At 43.8% G+C, this 17,887-nt stretch overlaps 1 protein-coding gene across 1 annotated transcript in view; it reads right to left on the reverse strand.

Moving 5' to 3' along the window:
• Positions 1–17,887, reverse strand: part of clint1a (clathrin interactor 1a) — a 34,583-nt gene that overhangs the window by 12,247 nt on the left and 4,449 nt on the right. The window contains exons 2-6 of the mRNA XM_084147079.1: positions 16,783–16,887; positions 16,505–16,601; positions 15,451–15,559; positions 14,667–14,837; positions 10,701–10,905 (exon numbers count right to left, since the gene is read on the reverse strand). Of these exons, the coding sequence (XP_084003205.1) occupies positions 10,701–10,905; positions 14,667–14,837; positions 15,451–15,559; positions 16,505–16,601; positions 16,783–16,887 (687 nt within the window). The remainder of the gene's footprint in view (positions 1–10,700; positions 10,906–14,666; positions 14,838–15,450; positions 15,560–16,504; positions 16,602–16,782; positions 16,888–17,887) is intronic.

Below are 17,887 nucleotides of genomic sequence, written 5' to 3' on the forward strand. Positions count from 1 at the left end.
ATATGAGGACAGAGGGTAGCTCTAAAATACTGTAATATGATATGATGAGGACAGAGGGTAGGTCTAACATACCGTAATATGATATGAGGACAGAGGGTAGCTCTAAAATACTGTAATATGATATGAGGAGGACAGAGGGGAGCTCTAACATACTGTAATATGATATGATGAGGACAGAGGGTATCTCTAACATACCGTAATATAATATGAGGACAGAGGGTAGCTCTAACATACTGTAATATGATATGAGGACAGAAGGTAGCTCTAACATACTGTAATATGATATGATGAGGACAGAGGATAGCTCTAACATACTGTAATATGATGAGGACAGAGGGTAGGTCTAACATACCGTAATCTGATATGAGGACAGAGGGTAGCTCTAAAATACTGTAATATGATATGAGGAGGACAGAGGGTAGCTCTAACATACTGTAATATGATGATGACAGAGGGGAGCTCTAACATACTGTAATATGATATGATGAGGACAGGAGGTAGCTCTAACATACCGTAATATGATAGGATGAGGACAGAGGGTAGCTCTAACATACCGTAATATGATATGAGGACAGAGCGTAGCTCTAACATACTGTAATATGATGAGGACAGAGGATAGCTCTAACAAACTGTAATTTGATATGATGAGGACAGAGGATAGCCCTACCATACAGTAATATGATATGAGGACAGAGGGTAGCTCTAACATACTGTAATATGATGAGGACAGAGGATAGCTCTAACAAACTGTAATTTGATATGATGAGGACAGAGGATAGCCCTACCATACTGTAATATGATATGATGAGGACAGAGGGTAGCTCTAACATACCGTAATATGATATGAGGACAGAGGGTAGCTCTAACATACTGTAATATGATATGATGAGGACAGAGGATAGCTCTAACATACTGTAATATGATATGATGAGGACAGAGGGTAGCTCTAACATACTGTAATATGATATGATGAGGACAGACGGTAGCTCTAACATACTGTAATATGGTATGATGAGGACAGAGGGTAGCTCTAACATACCATAATATGATATGAGGACAGAGGGTAGCTCTAACATACTGTAATATGATATTATGAGGACAGAGGGTAGCTCTAACATACTGTAATATGATATGATGAGGAAAGGATGTAGCTCTAACATACTGTAATATGATAAGATGAGGATAGCTCTAACATACTGTAATATGATATGATGAGGACAGAGGGTAGCTCTAACATACTGTAATATGATATGATGAGGACAGAGGGTAGCTCTAACATACTGTAATATGATATGATGAGGACAGAGGGTAGCTCTAACATACTGTAATATGATATGATGAGGATAGAGGATAGCTCTAACATACTGTAATATGATATGATGAGGACAGAGGGTAGCTCTAACATACCGTAATATGATATGAGGACAGAGGGTAGCTCTAAAATACTGTAATATGATATGATGAGGACAGAGGGTAGGTCTAACATACCGTAATATGATATGAGGACAGAGGGTAGCTCTAAAATACTGTAATATGATATGATGAGGACAGAGGGTAGGTCTAACATACCGTAATATGATATGAGGACAGAGGGTAGCTCTAAAATACTGTAATATGATATGAGGAGGACAGAGGGGAGCTCTAACATACTGTAATATGATATGATGAGGACAGAGGGTATCTCTAACATACCGTAATATAATATGAGGACAGAGGGTAGCTCTAACATACTGTAATATGATATGAGGACAGAAGGTAGCTCTAACATACTGTAATATGATATGATGAGGACAGAGGATAGCTCTAACATACTGTAATATGATGAGGACAGAGGGTAGGTCTAACATACCGTAATCTGATATGAGGACAGAGGGTAGCTCTAACAAACTGTAATTTGATATGATGAGGACAGAGGATAGCCCTACCATACAGTAATATAATATGAGGACAGAGGGTAGCTCTAACATACTGTAATATGATATGAGGACAGAAGGTAGCTCTAACATACTGTAATATGATATGATGAGGACAGAGGATAGCTCTAACATACTGTAATATGATGAGGACAGAGGGTAGGTCTAACATACCGTAATCTGATATGAGGACAGAGGGTAGCTCTAACAAACTGTAATTTGATATGATGAGGACAGAGGATAGCCCTACCATACAGTAATATGATATGAGGACAGAGGGTAGCTCTAACATACTGTAATATGATGAGGACAGAGGATAGCTCTAACAAACTGTAATATGATATGATGAGGACAGAAGATAGCCCTACCATACTGTAATATGATATGATGAGGACAGAGGGTAGCTCTAACATACCGTAATATGATATGAGGACAGAGGGTAGCTCTAACATACTGTAATATGATATGATGAGGACAGAGGGTAGCTCTAACATACTGTAATATGATATGATGAGGACAGAGGGTAGCTCTAAATACTGTAATATGATGAGGACAGAGGGTAGCTCTAACATACTGTAATATGATATGATGAGGACAGAGGGTAGCTCTAACATACTGTAATATGATATGATGAGGACAGGAGGTAGCTCTAACATACCGTAATATGATAGGATGAGGACAGAGGGTAGCTCTAACATACCGTAATATGATATGAGGACAGAGGGTAGCTCTAACATACTGTAATATGATGAGGACAGAGGATAGCTCTAACAAACTGTAATATGATATGATGAGGACAGAGGATAGCCCTACCATACTGTAATATGATATGATGAGGACAGAGGGTAGCTTTAACATAAAGTAATATGATATGATGAGGACAGAGGATAGCCCTACCATACTGTAATATGATATGATGAGGACAGAGGGTAGCTCTAACATACTGTAATATTATATGATAACAGCGCCGGAGAAGATGGCTGCCGTTTTACAGCCCTCTAACCAATTGTACTATTATGTGTGTTTTTCCGCGTTATTTGTAATTTATTTTGTACATAATGTTTCTGCCATTGTCTCTTATAACCAAAAAGAGCTTCTGGATATCAGGACAGCGATTACTCACCTCGTATTGGACGAAGATTTTTTCTTCAACGAGGCGGCCGCGAAGGATATCATACAGACACCCGACAAGGCCCAAATCCCCGTCATTCGCGTGAGGAAGAGACAGAGATATCGTGGACGTAGATCGGGGTGCCTTGTAAGGATCCGACGGCGAGCGAGTAAACTGCCTCTTCCATCAATCCTATTAGCCAACGTTCAATCATTTGAAAATAAATTGGATGATTTAAGACTACGGTTATCCTACCAACGGGACATTAAAAACTGTATTATCTTATGTTTCACCGAGTCGTGGCTGAACGACGACATTGATAACATACAGCTAGCGGGCTATAGACTACATCGGCAGGATAGAACGGCTGACTCCAGTAAGACAAGGGGTGGCGGTCTGTGTATATTTGTAAACAACAGCTGGTGCACAAAATCAAATACTAAGGAAGTCTCGAGGTTTTGCTCGCCTGAGGTAGAGTATCTTATGATAAGCTGAGACCACACTATTTACCAAGAGAGTTTTCATCTATATTTTTCATAGCTGTCTATTTACCACCACAAACCAATGCTGGCATTAAGATTGCACTGAATGAGTTGTACAAGGCCATAAATCAACAGGAAAACGCTCATCCAGATGCAGCGCTCCTAGTGGCCGGGGACTTTAATGCAGGGAAACTTAAATCCGTTCTACCTAATTTCTACCAGCATGTTAAATGTGCAACCAGAGGAAAAAAAACTCTAGACCACCTTTACTCCACACACAGAGACGCATACAAAGCTCTCCCTCGCCCTCCATTTGGCAAATCTGACCATAACTCTATCCTCCTGATTCCTGCTTATAAGCAAAAACTAAAGCAGGAAGCACCAGTGACTCGGTTAATAAAAAAGTGGTCAGATGACGCAGATGCTAAGCTACAGGACTGTTTTGCTAGCACAGACTGGAACATGTTCCGGGATTCTTCAGACAGCATTGAGGAGTACACCACATCAGTCACTGGCTTCATCAATAAGTGCATCAATGATGTCGTCCCCACAGTGACCGTACGTACATACCCCAACCAGAAGCCATGGATTACAGGAAACATCCGCACTGAGCTAAAGGGTAGAGCTGCCGCTTTCAAGGAACGGGACTCTAACCCGGACGCTTATAAGAAATCCCGCTATGCCCTCCGACGAACCATCAAACAGGCAAAGAGTCAATACAGGACTAAGATTGAATCGTACTACACTGGCTCTGACGCTCGTCGGATGTGGCAGGGCTTGAAAACTATTACAGACTACAAAGGGAAGCACAGCCGTGAGCTGCCCAGTGACAAGCCTACCAGACGAGCTAAACCACTTCTATGCTCGCTTCGAGGCAAGCAACACTGAAGCATGCATGAGAGCACCAGCTGTTCCGGATGACTATGTGATCACGCTCTCCGTAGCCGATGTGAGTAAGACTTTTAAGCAGGTCAACATTCACAAGGCCGCAGGGCCAGACGGATTACCAGGACGTGTACTCCGAGCATGTGCTGACCAACTGGCAAGTGTCTTCACTGACATTTTCAACATGTCCCTGACTGAGTCTGTAATACCAACATGTTTCAAGCAGACCACCATAGTCCCCGTGCCCAAGGACTCTAAGATAACCTGCCTAAATGACTACCGACCCGTAGCACTGACGTCTGTAGCCATGAAGTGCTTTGAAAGGCTGGTCATGGCTCACATCAACAGCATTATCCCAGAAACCCTAGACCCACTCCAATTTGCATACCGCCCCAACAGATCCACAGATGATGCAATCTCTATTGCACTCCACACTGCCCTTTCCCACCTGGACAAGAGGAACACCTACATGAGAATGCTATTCATTGACTACAGCTCAGCATTCAACACCATAGTGCCCTCTAAGCTCATCACTAAGCTAAGGATCCTGGGACTAAACACCTCCAACTGCAACTGGATCCTGGACTTCCTGACGGGCTGCCCCCAGGTGGTAAGGGTAGGTAACAACACATCTGCCACACTGATCCTCAACACGGGGACCCCTCAGGGGTGCGTGCTCAGTCCCCTCCTGTACTCTCTGTTCACCCATGACTGCATGGCCAGGCACGACTCCAACACCATCATTAAGTTTGCCGACGACACAACAGTGGTAGGCCTGATCACCGACAACGATGAGACAGCCTATAGGGAGGTCAGAGACCTGGCCGTGTGGTGCCAAGACAACAACCTCTCCCTCAACGTGACCAAGACGAAGGAGATGATTGTGCACTACAGGAAAAAAAAAGAGGACTGAGCATGCCCCCATTCTCATCGACGGGGCTGTAGTGGAACAGGTTGAGAGCTTCAAGTTCCTTGGTGTCCACATCACCAACGAACTATCATGGTCCAAACACACCAAGACAGTCGTGAAGAGGGCACGACATAGCCTATTCCCCCTCAGGAGACTGAAAAGATGTGGCATGGGTCCTCAGATCCTCAAAAAATTCTACAGCTGCACCATCGAGAGCATCCTGACTGGTTGCATCACCGCCTGGTATGGCAACTGCTTGGCCTCCGACCGCAAGGCACTACAGAGGGTAGTGCGTACGGCCCAGTACATCACTGGGGCCAAGCTTCCTGCCATCCAGGACCTCTATACCAGGCGGTGTCAGAGGAAGGCCCTCAAAATTGTAAAAGACTCCAGCCACCCTAGTCATAGACTGTTCTCTCTGCTACCGCACGGCAAGCGGTACCGGAGTGCCAAGTCTAGGTCCAAAAGACTTCTCAACAGCTTCTACACCCAAGCCATAAGACTCCTGAACAGCTAATCATGGCTACCCGGACTATTTGCACTGCCCCCCCACCCCCATCCTTTTTACGCTGCTGCTACTCTGTTAATTATTTATGCATAGTCACTTTAACTCTACCCACATGTACATATTACCTCAACTAGCCGGTGCCCCCGCACATTGACTCTGCAACGGTACCCCCCTGTATATATAGCCTCCCTACTGTTATTTTATTTTACTTCTGCTCTTTTTTTTCTCAAAACTTTTTTTTGTTGTTGTTTTATTTTTACTTTTTTGTTAAAAATAAATGCACTGTTGGTTAAGGGCTGTAAGTAAGCATTTCACTGTGATGTCTGCACCTGTTGTATTCGGCGCATGTGACCAATAAAATTTGATTTGATTTGATGAGGACAGAGGGTAGCTCTAACATACTGTAATATGATATGATGAGGACAGAGGGTAGCTCTAACATACTGTAATATGATATGATGAGGACAGAGGGTAGCTCTAACATACTGTAATATGATATGATGAGGACAGAGGGTAGCTCTAACATACTGTAATATGATGAGGACAGAGGGTAGCTCTAACATACTGTAATATGATATGAGGAGGACAGAGGGGAGCTATAACATACTGTAATATGATATGATGAGGACAGGAGGTAGCTCTAACATACCGTAATATGATAGGATGAGGACAGAGGGTAGCTCTAACATAATGTAATATGATATGAGGACAGAGGGTAGCTCTAACATACTGTAATATGATGAGGACAGAGGATAGCTCTAATATACTGTAATATGATATGATGAGGACAGAGGGTAGCTCTAACATACCGTAATATGATATGAGGAGGACAGAGGGTAGCTCTAACATACTGTAATATGATGAGGACAGAGGGGAGCTCTAACATACTGTAATATGATATGATGAGGACAGGAGGTAGCTCTAACATACCGTAATATGATAGGATGAGGACAGAGGGTAGCTCTAACATACCGTAATATGATATGAAGACAGAGCGTAGCTCTAACATACTGTAAGATGATGAGGACAGAGGGTAGCTCTAAAATACTGTAATATGATATGATGAGGACAGAGGGTAGCTCTAAAATACTGTAATATGATATGATGAGGACAGAGGGTAGCTCTAACATACTGTAATATGATGAGGACAGAGGGTAGCTCTAACATACTGTAATATGATATGATGAGGACAGAGGGTAGCTCTAACATACTGTAATATGATATGATGAGGACAGAGGGTAGCTCTAACATACTGTAATATGATATGAGGACAGAGGGTAGCTCTAACATACTGTAATATGATACGAGGACAGAGGGTAGCTCTAAAATACTGTAATATGATATGATGAGGACAGAGGGTAGCTCTAACATACTGTAATATGATGAGGACAGAGGGTAGCTCTAACATACTGTAATATGATATGATGAGGACAGAGGGTAGCTCTAACATACTGTAATATGATGAGGACAGAGGGTAGCTCTAACATACTGTAATATGATATGAGGACAGAGGGTAGCTCTAACATACTGTAATATGATATGAAGACAGAGGGTAGCTCTAAAATACTGTAATATGATGAGGACAGAGAGTAGCTCTAACATACTGTAATATGATGAGGACAGAGGGTAGCTCTAACATACTGTAATATGATGAGGACAGGAGGTAGCTCTAACATACTGTAATATGATAGGATGAGGACAGAGGGTATCTCTAACATACTGTAATATGATATGATGAGGACAGAGGATAGCTCTAACATACTGTAATATGATATGATGAGGACAGAGGGTAGCTCTAATATACTGTAATATGATATGATGAGGACAGAGGGTAGCTCTAACATACTGTAATATGATATGATGAGGACAGAGGGTAGCTCTAACATACTGTAATATGATATGATGAGGACAGAGGGTAGCTCTAACATACTGTAATATGATATGAGGACAGAGGGTAGCTCTAACATACTGTAATATGATATGAGGACAGACGGTAGCTCTAACATACTGTAATATGATATGGACAGAGGGTAACTCTAACATACTGTAATATGATATGATGAGGACAGAGGGTAGCTCTAACATACTGTAATATGATGAGGACAGAGGGTAGCTCTAACATACTGTAATATGATGAGGACAGAGGGTAGCTCTAACATACTGTAATATGATATGATGAGGACAGAGGGTAGCTCTAACATACTGTAATATGATGAGGACAGAGGGTAGCTCTAACATACTGTAATATGATATGATGAGGACAGAGGGTAGCTGTAACATACTGTAATACGATGAGGACAGAGGGTAGCTCTAACATACTGTAATATGATATGATGAGGACAGAGGGTAGCTCTAACATACTGTAATATGATATGATGAGGACAGAGGATAGCTCTAACATACTGTAATATGATATGATGAGGACAGAGGATAGCTCTAACATACTGTAATATGATATGAGGAGGACAGAAGATAGCTCTAACATACTGTAATATGATATGATGAGGACAGAGGATAGCTCTAACATACTGTAAAATGATATGATGAGGACAGAGGATAGCTCTAACATACTGTAATATGATATGATGAGGACAGAGTGTAGGTCTAACATTCTGTAATATGATGAGGACAGAGGATAGCTCTAACATACTGTAATATGATATGATGAGGACAGGAGGTAGCTCTAACATACTGTAATATGATATGAGGACAGAGGGTAGCTCTAACATACTGTAATATGATATGAGGACAGAGGGTAGCTCTAACATACTGTAATATGATATGAGGACAGAGGGTAGCTCTAACATACTGTAATATGATATGATAAGGACAGGGGGTAGCTCTAACATACTGTAATATGATGAGGACAGAGGGTAGCTCTAACATACTGTAATATGATGAGGAAAGAGGGTAGCTCTAACATACTGTAATATGATGAGGACAGAGGGTAGCTCTAACATACTGTAATATGATATGATGAGGACAGAGGGTAGCTCTAACATACTGTAATATGATATAATGAGGACAGAGGGTAGCTCTAACATACTGTAATATGATATGATGAGGACAGAGGATAGCTCTAACATACTGTAATATGATATGATGAGGACAGAGGGTAGCTCTAACATACTGTAATATGATGAGGACAGAGGGTAGCTCTAACATACTGTAATATGATGAGGACAGAGGGTAGCTCTAACATACTGTAATATGATATGATGAGGACAGAGGGTAGCTCTAACATACTGTAATATGATGAGGACAGAGGGTAGCTCTAACATACTGTAATATGATATGATGAGGACAGGAGGTAGCTCTAACATACTGTAATATGATAGGATGAGGACAGAGGGTAGCTCTAACATACCGTAATATGATATGAGGACAGACGGTAGCTCTAACATACCGTAATATGATGAGGACAGAGGGTAGCTCTAACATACTGTAATATGATATGATGAGGACAGAGGATAGCTCTAACATACTGTAATATGATATGATGAGGACAGAGGGCAGCTCTAACACTGTAATATGATATGATGAGGACAGAGGGTAGCTCTAACATACTGTAATATGATATGATGAGGACAGAGGGTAGCTCTAACATACTGTAATATGATATGATGAGGACAGAGGGTAGCTCTAACATACTGTAATATGATGAGGACAGAGGGTAGCTCTAACATACTATAATATGATGAGGACAGAGGGTAGCTCTAACATACTGTAATATGATGAGGACAGAGGGCAGCTCTAACATACTCTAATATGATGAGGACAGAGGGTAGCTCTAACATACTGTAATATGATATGGACAGAGGGTAGCTCTAACATACCGTAATATGATATGATGAGGACAGAGGGTAGCTCTAACACTGTAATATGATATGATGAGGACAGAGGGTAGCTCTAACATACTGTAATATGATGAGATGAGGACAGAGGGTAGCTCTAACATACTGTAATATGATATGAGGACAGAGGGTAGCTCTAACATACTGTAATATGATATGATGAGGACAGAGGGTAGCTCTAACACACTGTAATATGATATGATGAGGACAGAGGGTAGCTCTAACATACCGTAATATGATGAGGGCAGCTCTAACATACTGTAATATGATGAGGACAGAGGGTAGCTCTAACATACTGTAATATGATATGATGAGGACAGAGGGTAGCTCTAACATACTGTAATATGATATGATGAGGACAGAGGGTAGCTCTAACATACCGTAATAATATGAGGACAGAGGGTAGCTCTAACGTACTGTAATATGATGAGGACAGAGGGTAGCTCTAACATACTGTAATATGATATGATGAGGACAGAGGGTAGCTCTAACATACTGTAATATGATATGATGAGGACAGAGGGTAGCTCTAACATACTGTAATATGATATGATGAGGACAGAGGGTAGCTCTAACATACTGTAATATGATGAGGACAGAGGGTAGCTCTAACATACTGTAATATGATATGATGAGGACAGAGGGTAGATCTAACATACTGTAATATGATATGATGAGGACAGAGGGTAGCTCTAACTTCTCCCTGTACCTCAGTTAGTATTGCTCTCCATCTCGCTCCATTTTCTTTCTCGCAATCTCACCCAGGGGAACACTTCTCTCTCCTAACCTGAATCATACGTCTGGTGAGTAGTCTCTCTGCTAACCTGAATCATCCGTCTGGTGAGTAGTCTCTCTGCTAACCTGAATCATCTGTCTGGTGAGTCGTCTCTCTCCTAACCTGAATCATCTGTCTGGTGAGTCGTCTCTCTCCTAACCTGAATCGTTCTGGTGAGTCGTCTCTCTCCTAACTTGAATCGTTCTGGTGAGTCGTCTCTCTCCTAACCTGAATCGTTCTGGTGAGTCGTCTCTCTCCTAACCTGAATCGTTCTGGTGAGTCGTCTCTGCTCTGCTTCCTGAACTTGTTGATGGTGTCGTCGATGGTGCTGCCGATCTTATCACTGATCTCCCCCAGTTTGTCACTGAAGGGGAACTGGCCTTGGTCTCTCTTCCAGTCCTCATCCCACTTCCGTCTGCTGCTTCCCTCGTTACCGCCAGAGCTGCTGGAGTCATACCGATCACCCGCTGGGGGGAGAAGAGACAGAGAGAGACAGAGAGAGCGAAGGGGAGAGAGAGAACGAGAGAGAGAGAGAGAGAGAAAGAGAGAGAGAGAGCGAGAGAATAGTGAGTTTGTGTCAGAGGCCAATAAGATCAGAGGACACTCCAATGTATACAGCTTTTGGAAAGTATTCAGACCCCTTGACTTTTTCCACATTTTGTTACAGCCTTATTCTAAAATTGATTAAATAATTTTTTTTGCTCATCAATCTACACACACTACCCCATAATGACAAAGTGAAAACAGGTTTTTAGATTTTTTTTTACAAATGTATTAAAAATAAATAACAGAAATACCTTATTTACATAAGTATTCAGACCTTTTGCTATGAGACTCGAAAATTGAGCTCAGGTGCATCCTGTTTCCATTGATCATCCTTGAGATGTTTCTACAACTTCATTGGAGTCCACCTGTGGTAAATTCAATTGATTGGACATGATCTGTAAAAAGCACACACCTGTCTATATAAGGTCCCACAGTTGACAGTGCATGTCAGAGCAAAAACCAAGCCATGAGGTCGAAGGAATTGTCCGTAGAGCTCCAAGACAGGATTGTGTCGAGGCACAGATCTGGGAAAGGGTACCAAAACATTTCTGCAGCATTGAAGGTCCCCAAGAACACAGTGGCCTCCATCATTCTTAAATGGAAGAAGTTTGGAACCACCAAGACTCTTCCTAGAGCTGGCCGCCCAGCCAAACTGAGTAATCGGGGGAGAAGGGCCTTGGGTCAGGGAGGTGACCAAGAACCCGATGGTCACTCTGACAGAGCTCCAGAGTTCCTCTGTGGAGATGGGAGAACCTTCCAGAAGGACAACCATCTCTGCAGCACTCCACCAATCAGGCCTTTATGGTAGAGTGGCCAGACAGAAGCCACTCCTCAGTAAAAGGCACATGACAGCCCGCTTGGAGTTTGCCAAAAGGCACCTAAAGAACTCTCAGACAATGAGAAACAAGATTCTCTGGTCTGATTAAACCAAGATTGAGCTCTTTGGCCTGAATACCAAGCGTCACGTCTGGAGGAAACCTGGCACCATCCCTACGGTGAAGCATGGTGGTGGCAGCATCATGCTGTGGGGATGTTTTTCAGCGGCAGGGACTGGGAGACTAGTCGGGATCGAGGGAAAGACGAATGGAGCAAAGCACAGAGAGATCCTAAATGAAAACCTGCTCCAGAGTGCTCAGGACCTCAGACTGGGGGCGAAGGTTCCCCTTCCAACAGGACAACGACCCTAAGCACAAAGCCAAGACAACGCAGGAGTGGCTTTGGGACAAGCATCTGAATGTCCTTGAGTGGCCAGCCAGAATCCAAACATGAACCCAATCAAATATCTCTGGAAAGACCAGAAAATTGCTGTGCAGCGACGCTCCCCATCCAACCTGACAGAGCTTCAGAGGATCTACAGAGAAGAATAGGAGAAACTCCTCAAATACAGGTGTGTCAAGCTTGTAGCGTCATACCCAAGAAGACTTGAGGCTGTAATCGCTGCCAAAGGTGCTTCAACAAAGTACTGAGTAAAGGGTCTGAATACTTATGTAAATGTTATATTTACGTTTTTTTGCAAACATTTCTAAAAACCTGTTTTTGCTTTGTCATTATGGGGTATTGCATGTAGACTGATGAGAAAAAACAAACAATTTAGTCAATTTTAGAATTAGGCTGTAACGTAACAAAATGTGGAAAAAGTCAAGGGGTCTGAATACTTTCCGAATGCACTGTTTATGTGTGAGTGAGTGTTTGTGTGTTCTAGATTGACTTACTGTATCTACTGAACCCTCCCCCCATACTGTCAGAGGACTTACTGTATCTACTGAACCCTCCCCCAATACTGTCAGAGGACTTACTGTATCTACTGAACCCTCCCCCCATACTGTCAGAGGACTTACTGTATCTACTGAACCCTCCCCCCATACTGTCAGAGGACTTACTGTATCTACTGAACCCTCCCCCAATACTGTCAGAGGACTTACTGTATCTACTGAACCCTCCCCCCATACTGTCAGAGGACTTACTGTATCTACTGAACCCTCCCCCATACTGTCAGAGGACTTACTGTATCTACTGAACCCTCCCCCAATACTGTCAGAGGACTTACTGTATCTACTGAACCCTCCCCCAATACTGTCAGAGGACTTACTGTATCTACTGAACCCTCCCCCAATACTGTCAGAGGATTTACTGTATCTACTGAACCCTCCCCCAATACTGTCAGAGGACTTACTGTATCTACTGAACCCTCCCCCAATACTGTCAGAGGACTTACTGTATCTACTGAACCCTCCCCCAATACTGTCAGAGGACTTACTGTATCTACTGAACCCTCCCCCAATACTGTCAGAGGACTTACTGTATCTACTGAACCCTCCCCCAATACTGTCAGAGGACTTACTGTATCTACTGAACCCTCCCCCAATACTGTCAGAGGACTTACTGTATCTACTGAACCCTCCCCCAATACTGTCAGAGGACTTACTGTATCTACTGAACCCTCCCCCAATACTGTCAGAGGACTTACTGTATCTACTGAACCCTCCCCCCATACTGTCAGAGGACTTACTGTATCTACTGAACCCTCCCCCAATACTGTCAGAGGACTTACTGTATCTACTGAACCCTCCCCCAATACTGTCAGAGGACTTACTGTATCTACTGAACCCTCCCCCAATACTGTCAGAGGACTTACTGTATCTACTGAACCCTCCCCCCATACTGTCAGAGGACTTACCGTTTCTACTGAACCCTCCCCCAAAACTGTCAGAGGACTTACTGTATCTACTGAACCCTCCCCCAATACTGTCAGAGGACTTACTGTATCTACTGAACCCTCCCCCCATACTGTCAGAGGACTTACCGTTTCTACTGAACCCTCCCCCAAAACTGTCAGAGGACTTACTGTATCTACTGAACCCTCCCCCAATACTGTCAGAGGACTTACTGTATCTACTGAACCCTCCCCCCATACTGTCAGAGGACTTACTGTATCTACTGAACCCTCCCCCCATACTGTCAGAGGACTTACCGTTTCTACTGAACCCTCCCCCCATACTGTCAGAGGACTTACTGTATCTACTGAACCCTCCCCCAATACTGTCAGAGGACTTACTGTATCTACTGAACCCTCCCCCAATACTGTCAGAGGACTTACTGTATCTACTGAACCCTCCCCCAATACTGTCAGAGGACTTACTGTATCTACTGAACCCTCCCCCCATACTGTCAGAGGACTTACTGTATCTACTGAACCCTCCCCCAAAACTGTCAGAGGACTTACTGTATCTACTGAACCCTCCCCCAATACTGTCAGAGGACTTACTGTATCTACTGAACCCTCCCCCATACTGTCAGAGGACTTACTGTATCTACTGAACCCTCCCCCCATACTGTCAGAGGACTTACTGTATCTACTGAACCCTCCCCCAATACTGTCAGAGGACTTACTGTATCTACTGAACCCTCCCCCAATACTGTCAGAGGACTTACTGTATCTACTGAACCCTCCCCCCCATACTGTCAGAGGACTTACTGTATCTACTGAACCCTCCCCCATACTGTCAGAGGACTTACTGTATCTACTGAACCCTCCCCCAATACTGTCAGAGGACTTACTGTATCTACTGAACCCTCCCCCATACTGTCAGAGGACTTACTGTATCTACTGAACCCTCCCCCCATACTGTCAGAGGACTTACTGTATCTACTGAACCCTCCCCCATACTGTCAGAGGACTTACTGTATCTACTGAACCCTCCCCCAATACTGTCAGAGGACACTCCAATGTATTTGTCTTTGTTCTTCTTTGCCTTCTTCCTCTCCTCTCTCAGTCTATCATCATCCTGGATCAGATCCACCATCTCCTTCACCTTCTGACGCACGTTCACTCCCTGGTCCTTACCGTTCTCATCTACACAGAGGTAGAGGAAGAAGAGAGAGAGGAGATGAAGGTTATTGACAAGCTGTTAGGATTATGCCTCAATACAGCTGTTGTTGCTTTTGGTAAGAAACAAAGCTACAGGTTATCTGCAGTTGTTCCATTCCCCTATAAACAGATATGCCTTTTCAATGTGTTGGAAGGTGATCAGTGTATTCAGAACGTCAGGTGGGAGAACATGTTTTGAGGAGACAAAATGCAGAAGTGTCCACAGTAGTGTGTGAATAAAAAAATGGTTGTACAGTGGTTGTGGTGGTGAGGGGAGTGATTTACCTTTTCACTTTGTCTGCTTTGGAGCATAGCAGTGTGTGGTGTAGCTGGTTGTGGTTTAAGCAGTGCTTTGGGCTCCATCTCTTCCTGAATGCTACAACACTGACTGAACACTGGCCCCTTTGTCTGGTTCTAAACTAACATTTCATTACAAACTCTCACACTGGTGTACAGAGGTGTACCGAGGACAGACAACAAACCTTAACAGTTAACACGGATTCTACACTACAGTCAAGAGAGAGAGAGACAGCCATTGAATCAGAATTCCATTTCTATAGAGACAGCAGCCAGAGAGTCAGCCAGAGAGAGTACTTGCCTACGAAGTGGTAGCTCTCTAGAGATCGTAGGTCGTAGATGTGTTCTCTGGCGCTGGTGACAACTCTCTCTGAACCGTTCCTGATGAGGTGGGACAACAACAGCATAGACTGGGGGAGAAGAGATGGAAAACTATTGTCATAACTTCTTATGATGGCCCCTCGATGTCATGGTCATACCTCTGAACCGTTTCTGGTGATGTGGTGCAACAACAGAGACTGGGAGAGCAGACCTCGGCCCTCGAGGTCAGGAGTTGAATAGCCATGGCTTATGTCTTGGTTATAAACAGAAAGAAAGTCACACACTGTATGCTCCAACCTAACCAAGGTTTACCCATTCAGTTGTTGGGAGACATACACTGAGTACAAAACATTAGCAACACCTGCTCTTTCCATGACAGACTGACCAGGTGAATCCAGGTGAAAGCTATGATCCCTTATTGATGTCACCTGTTAAATCCACTTCAAATCAGTGTAGATGAAGGAGAAGAGACAGGTTAATGAAGGATTTTTAAGCCTTGAGACAATTGAGACATGGATTGTGTATGTGTGCCATTCAGAGGGTGAATGGGCAAGACAAAAGATTTAAGTGCCTTTGAACGGGCTATGGTAGTTGGTGGCAGGCGCACCGGTTTGAGTGTGTCAAGAACTGCAACGCTGCTGGGTTTTTCACACTCAACAGTTTCGTGTATGTATCAAGAATGGTCCACCACCCAAAGGACATCCAACCAACTTGACACAACTGTGGGAAGCATTGGAGTCTAAATGGGCCGGCATCCCTGTGGAACGCTTTCGACACCTTGTTGAGTCCATGCCCCAACGAATTGAGGCTGTTCTGAGGGCAAAGGGGGAAGGGGGTGTAACTCAATATTAGGACGGTGTTCCTAATGTTTTCTACACTCAGTGTATAAATAGAGTGAGCGACTTTCTTTTTCTACCATTTACTCTCCGTTAGTCAGCACCTCTACAAACATCTTTGGGTGTGCGTCAGCTCATGCCTTTTACTAGATGATGACAGGTTGTCATGCTTATGACAGGTTATAGCTCCTCTCTGACCTTATAGACCCTTCTCCAGTTCTTCTTGTTGTCCCTGAGCATCCTGATCCACAGCATGTTCATCACCTCTGGAAACTGCTCATACATAAACGTACATCTGAAGGGGGGGGGGGGTGGAAGAGACACAGAGGGAGCGACGGATAGAGGTGGAGGTTAGGCTACATGGCAACAGGATTCAATTCAAATAACTGTATTTTTCCTGTGAAGTAGGACATCGCAGATAATGAATAAAAGGTTGTGCAATCTAACTGGTGTGTGTGTGTGAACAGCGCCCCTACCTGGAAATCTCTGCCATCTGCTGTCCTGAAGGTCCCCAGGGGTCATCGTTGGTGGCCTCCCTCACCTTAGTCTCCACCTCAGAGTAGTTCATCACCACATTGGTTCTACAGGGTAAAAGGTAAGAGATATTTTACTGGCTCTTATGAAAATAATATGACGTCAAACAGGAGACAAAAAGGGGTTATGAGTAAAAACACTTGAGTTGTCTTTTGTCTTAACAGAAAAGGTCAACCTAGGCCCAGACCTAGCATTGGACAGCCTATTCATGGTAACAGTCAAGACACACAGACTACATTTACATTCAACCATTCTGTCCTCCTGTTTCTCTAGGAACACAGAGTCAAATAACCCTCATGAACATCACGTGGTCCTGTGTGGCTCAGTTGGTAGAGCATGGCGCTTGCAACTCCAAGGATAGTGGGTTCGATTCCCACTGGGGCCACCCATACGTAAAATGTATGCACGCATGACTAAGTCGCTGGGTAAAACTGTCTTCTAAACGGCATATATTATATGAAATTATTATAAACATAGCCGATCTCTCGGAGAGACTGAAAGGTCAACACAACTCTGACACAGGTCAGAAGCACTCTGAAGACATGGTGTGTTTGTGTACACACTATGGAAGTCATCCCACAGTCAGGGAAAACCTGTTTGGCAGGAGAGAGGACAGAGAAAGAAAGAGACAGAAAGGGAGAGAAGAGAGGGGAGAGCAGAGAGGGTAGAGCAGAGAGGGTAGAGCAGAGGGGAGAGAAGAGAGGGGAGAGAAGAGGGGGGAGAGAAGAGAGGGGAGAGAAGAGAGGGGAGAGCAGAGGGGAGAGAAGAGAGGGTAGAGCAGAGGGGAGAGAAGAGAGGGGAGAGCAGAGGGGAGAGAAGAGAGGGTAGAGCAGAGGGGAGAGATGAGAGGGTAGAGCAGAGGGGAGAGAAGAGATCAGTGCCTTGCTCAAGGGCACCAACAGATTTTTCACCTAGTTGGCTCGGGGATTCAAACCAGCGACCTTTCGGTTACTGGCCCAATGCTCTTAACCGCAGACAGACAGACAGACAGCTCGAGACAGAGAGAAAACGCAGGTGGAGTGAGTGTTGGGTGTGGTGGTGAGAGAC

Source organism: Coregonus lavaretus (assembly GCF_964263955.1).
Source record: "Coregonus lavaretus genome assembly, chromosome: 29".
Classification (NCBI taxonomy): Eukaryota; Metazoa; Chordata; class Actinopteri; order Salmoniformes; family Salmonidae; genus Coregonus; species Coregonus lavaretus.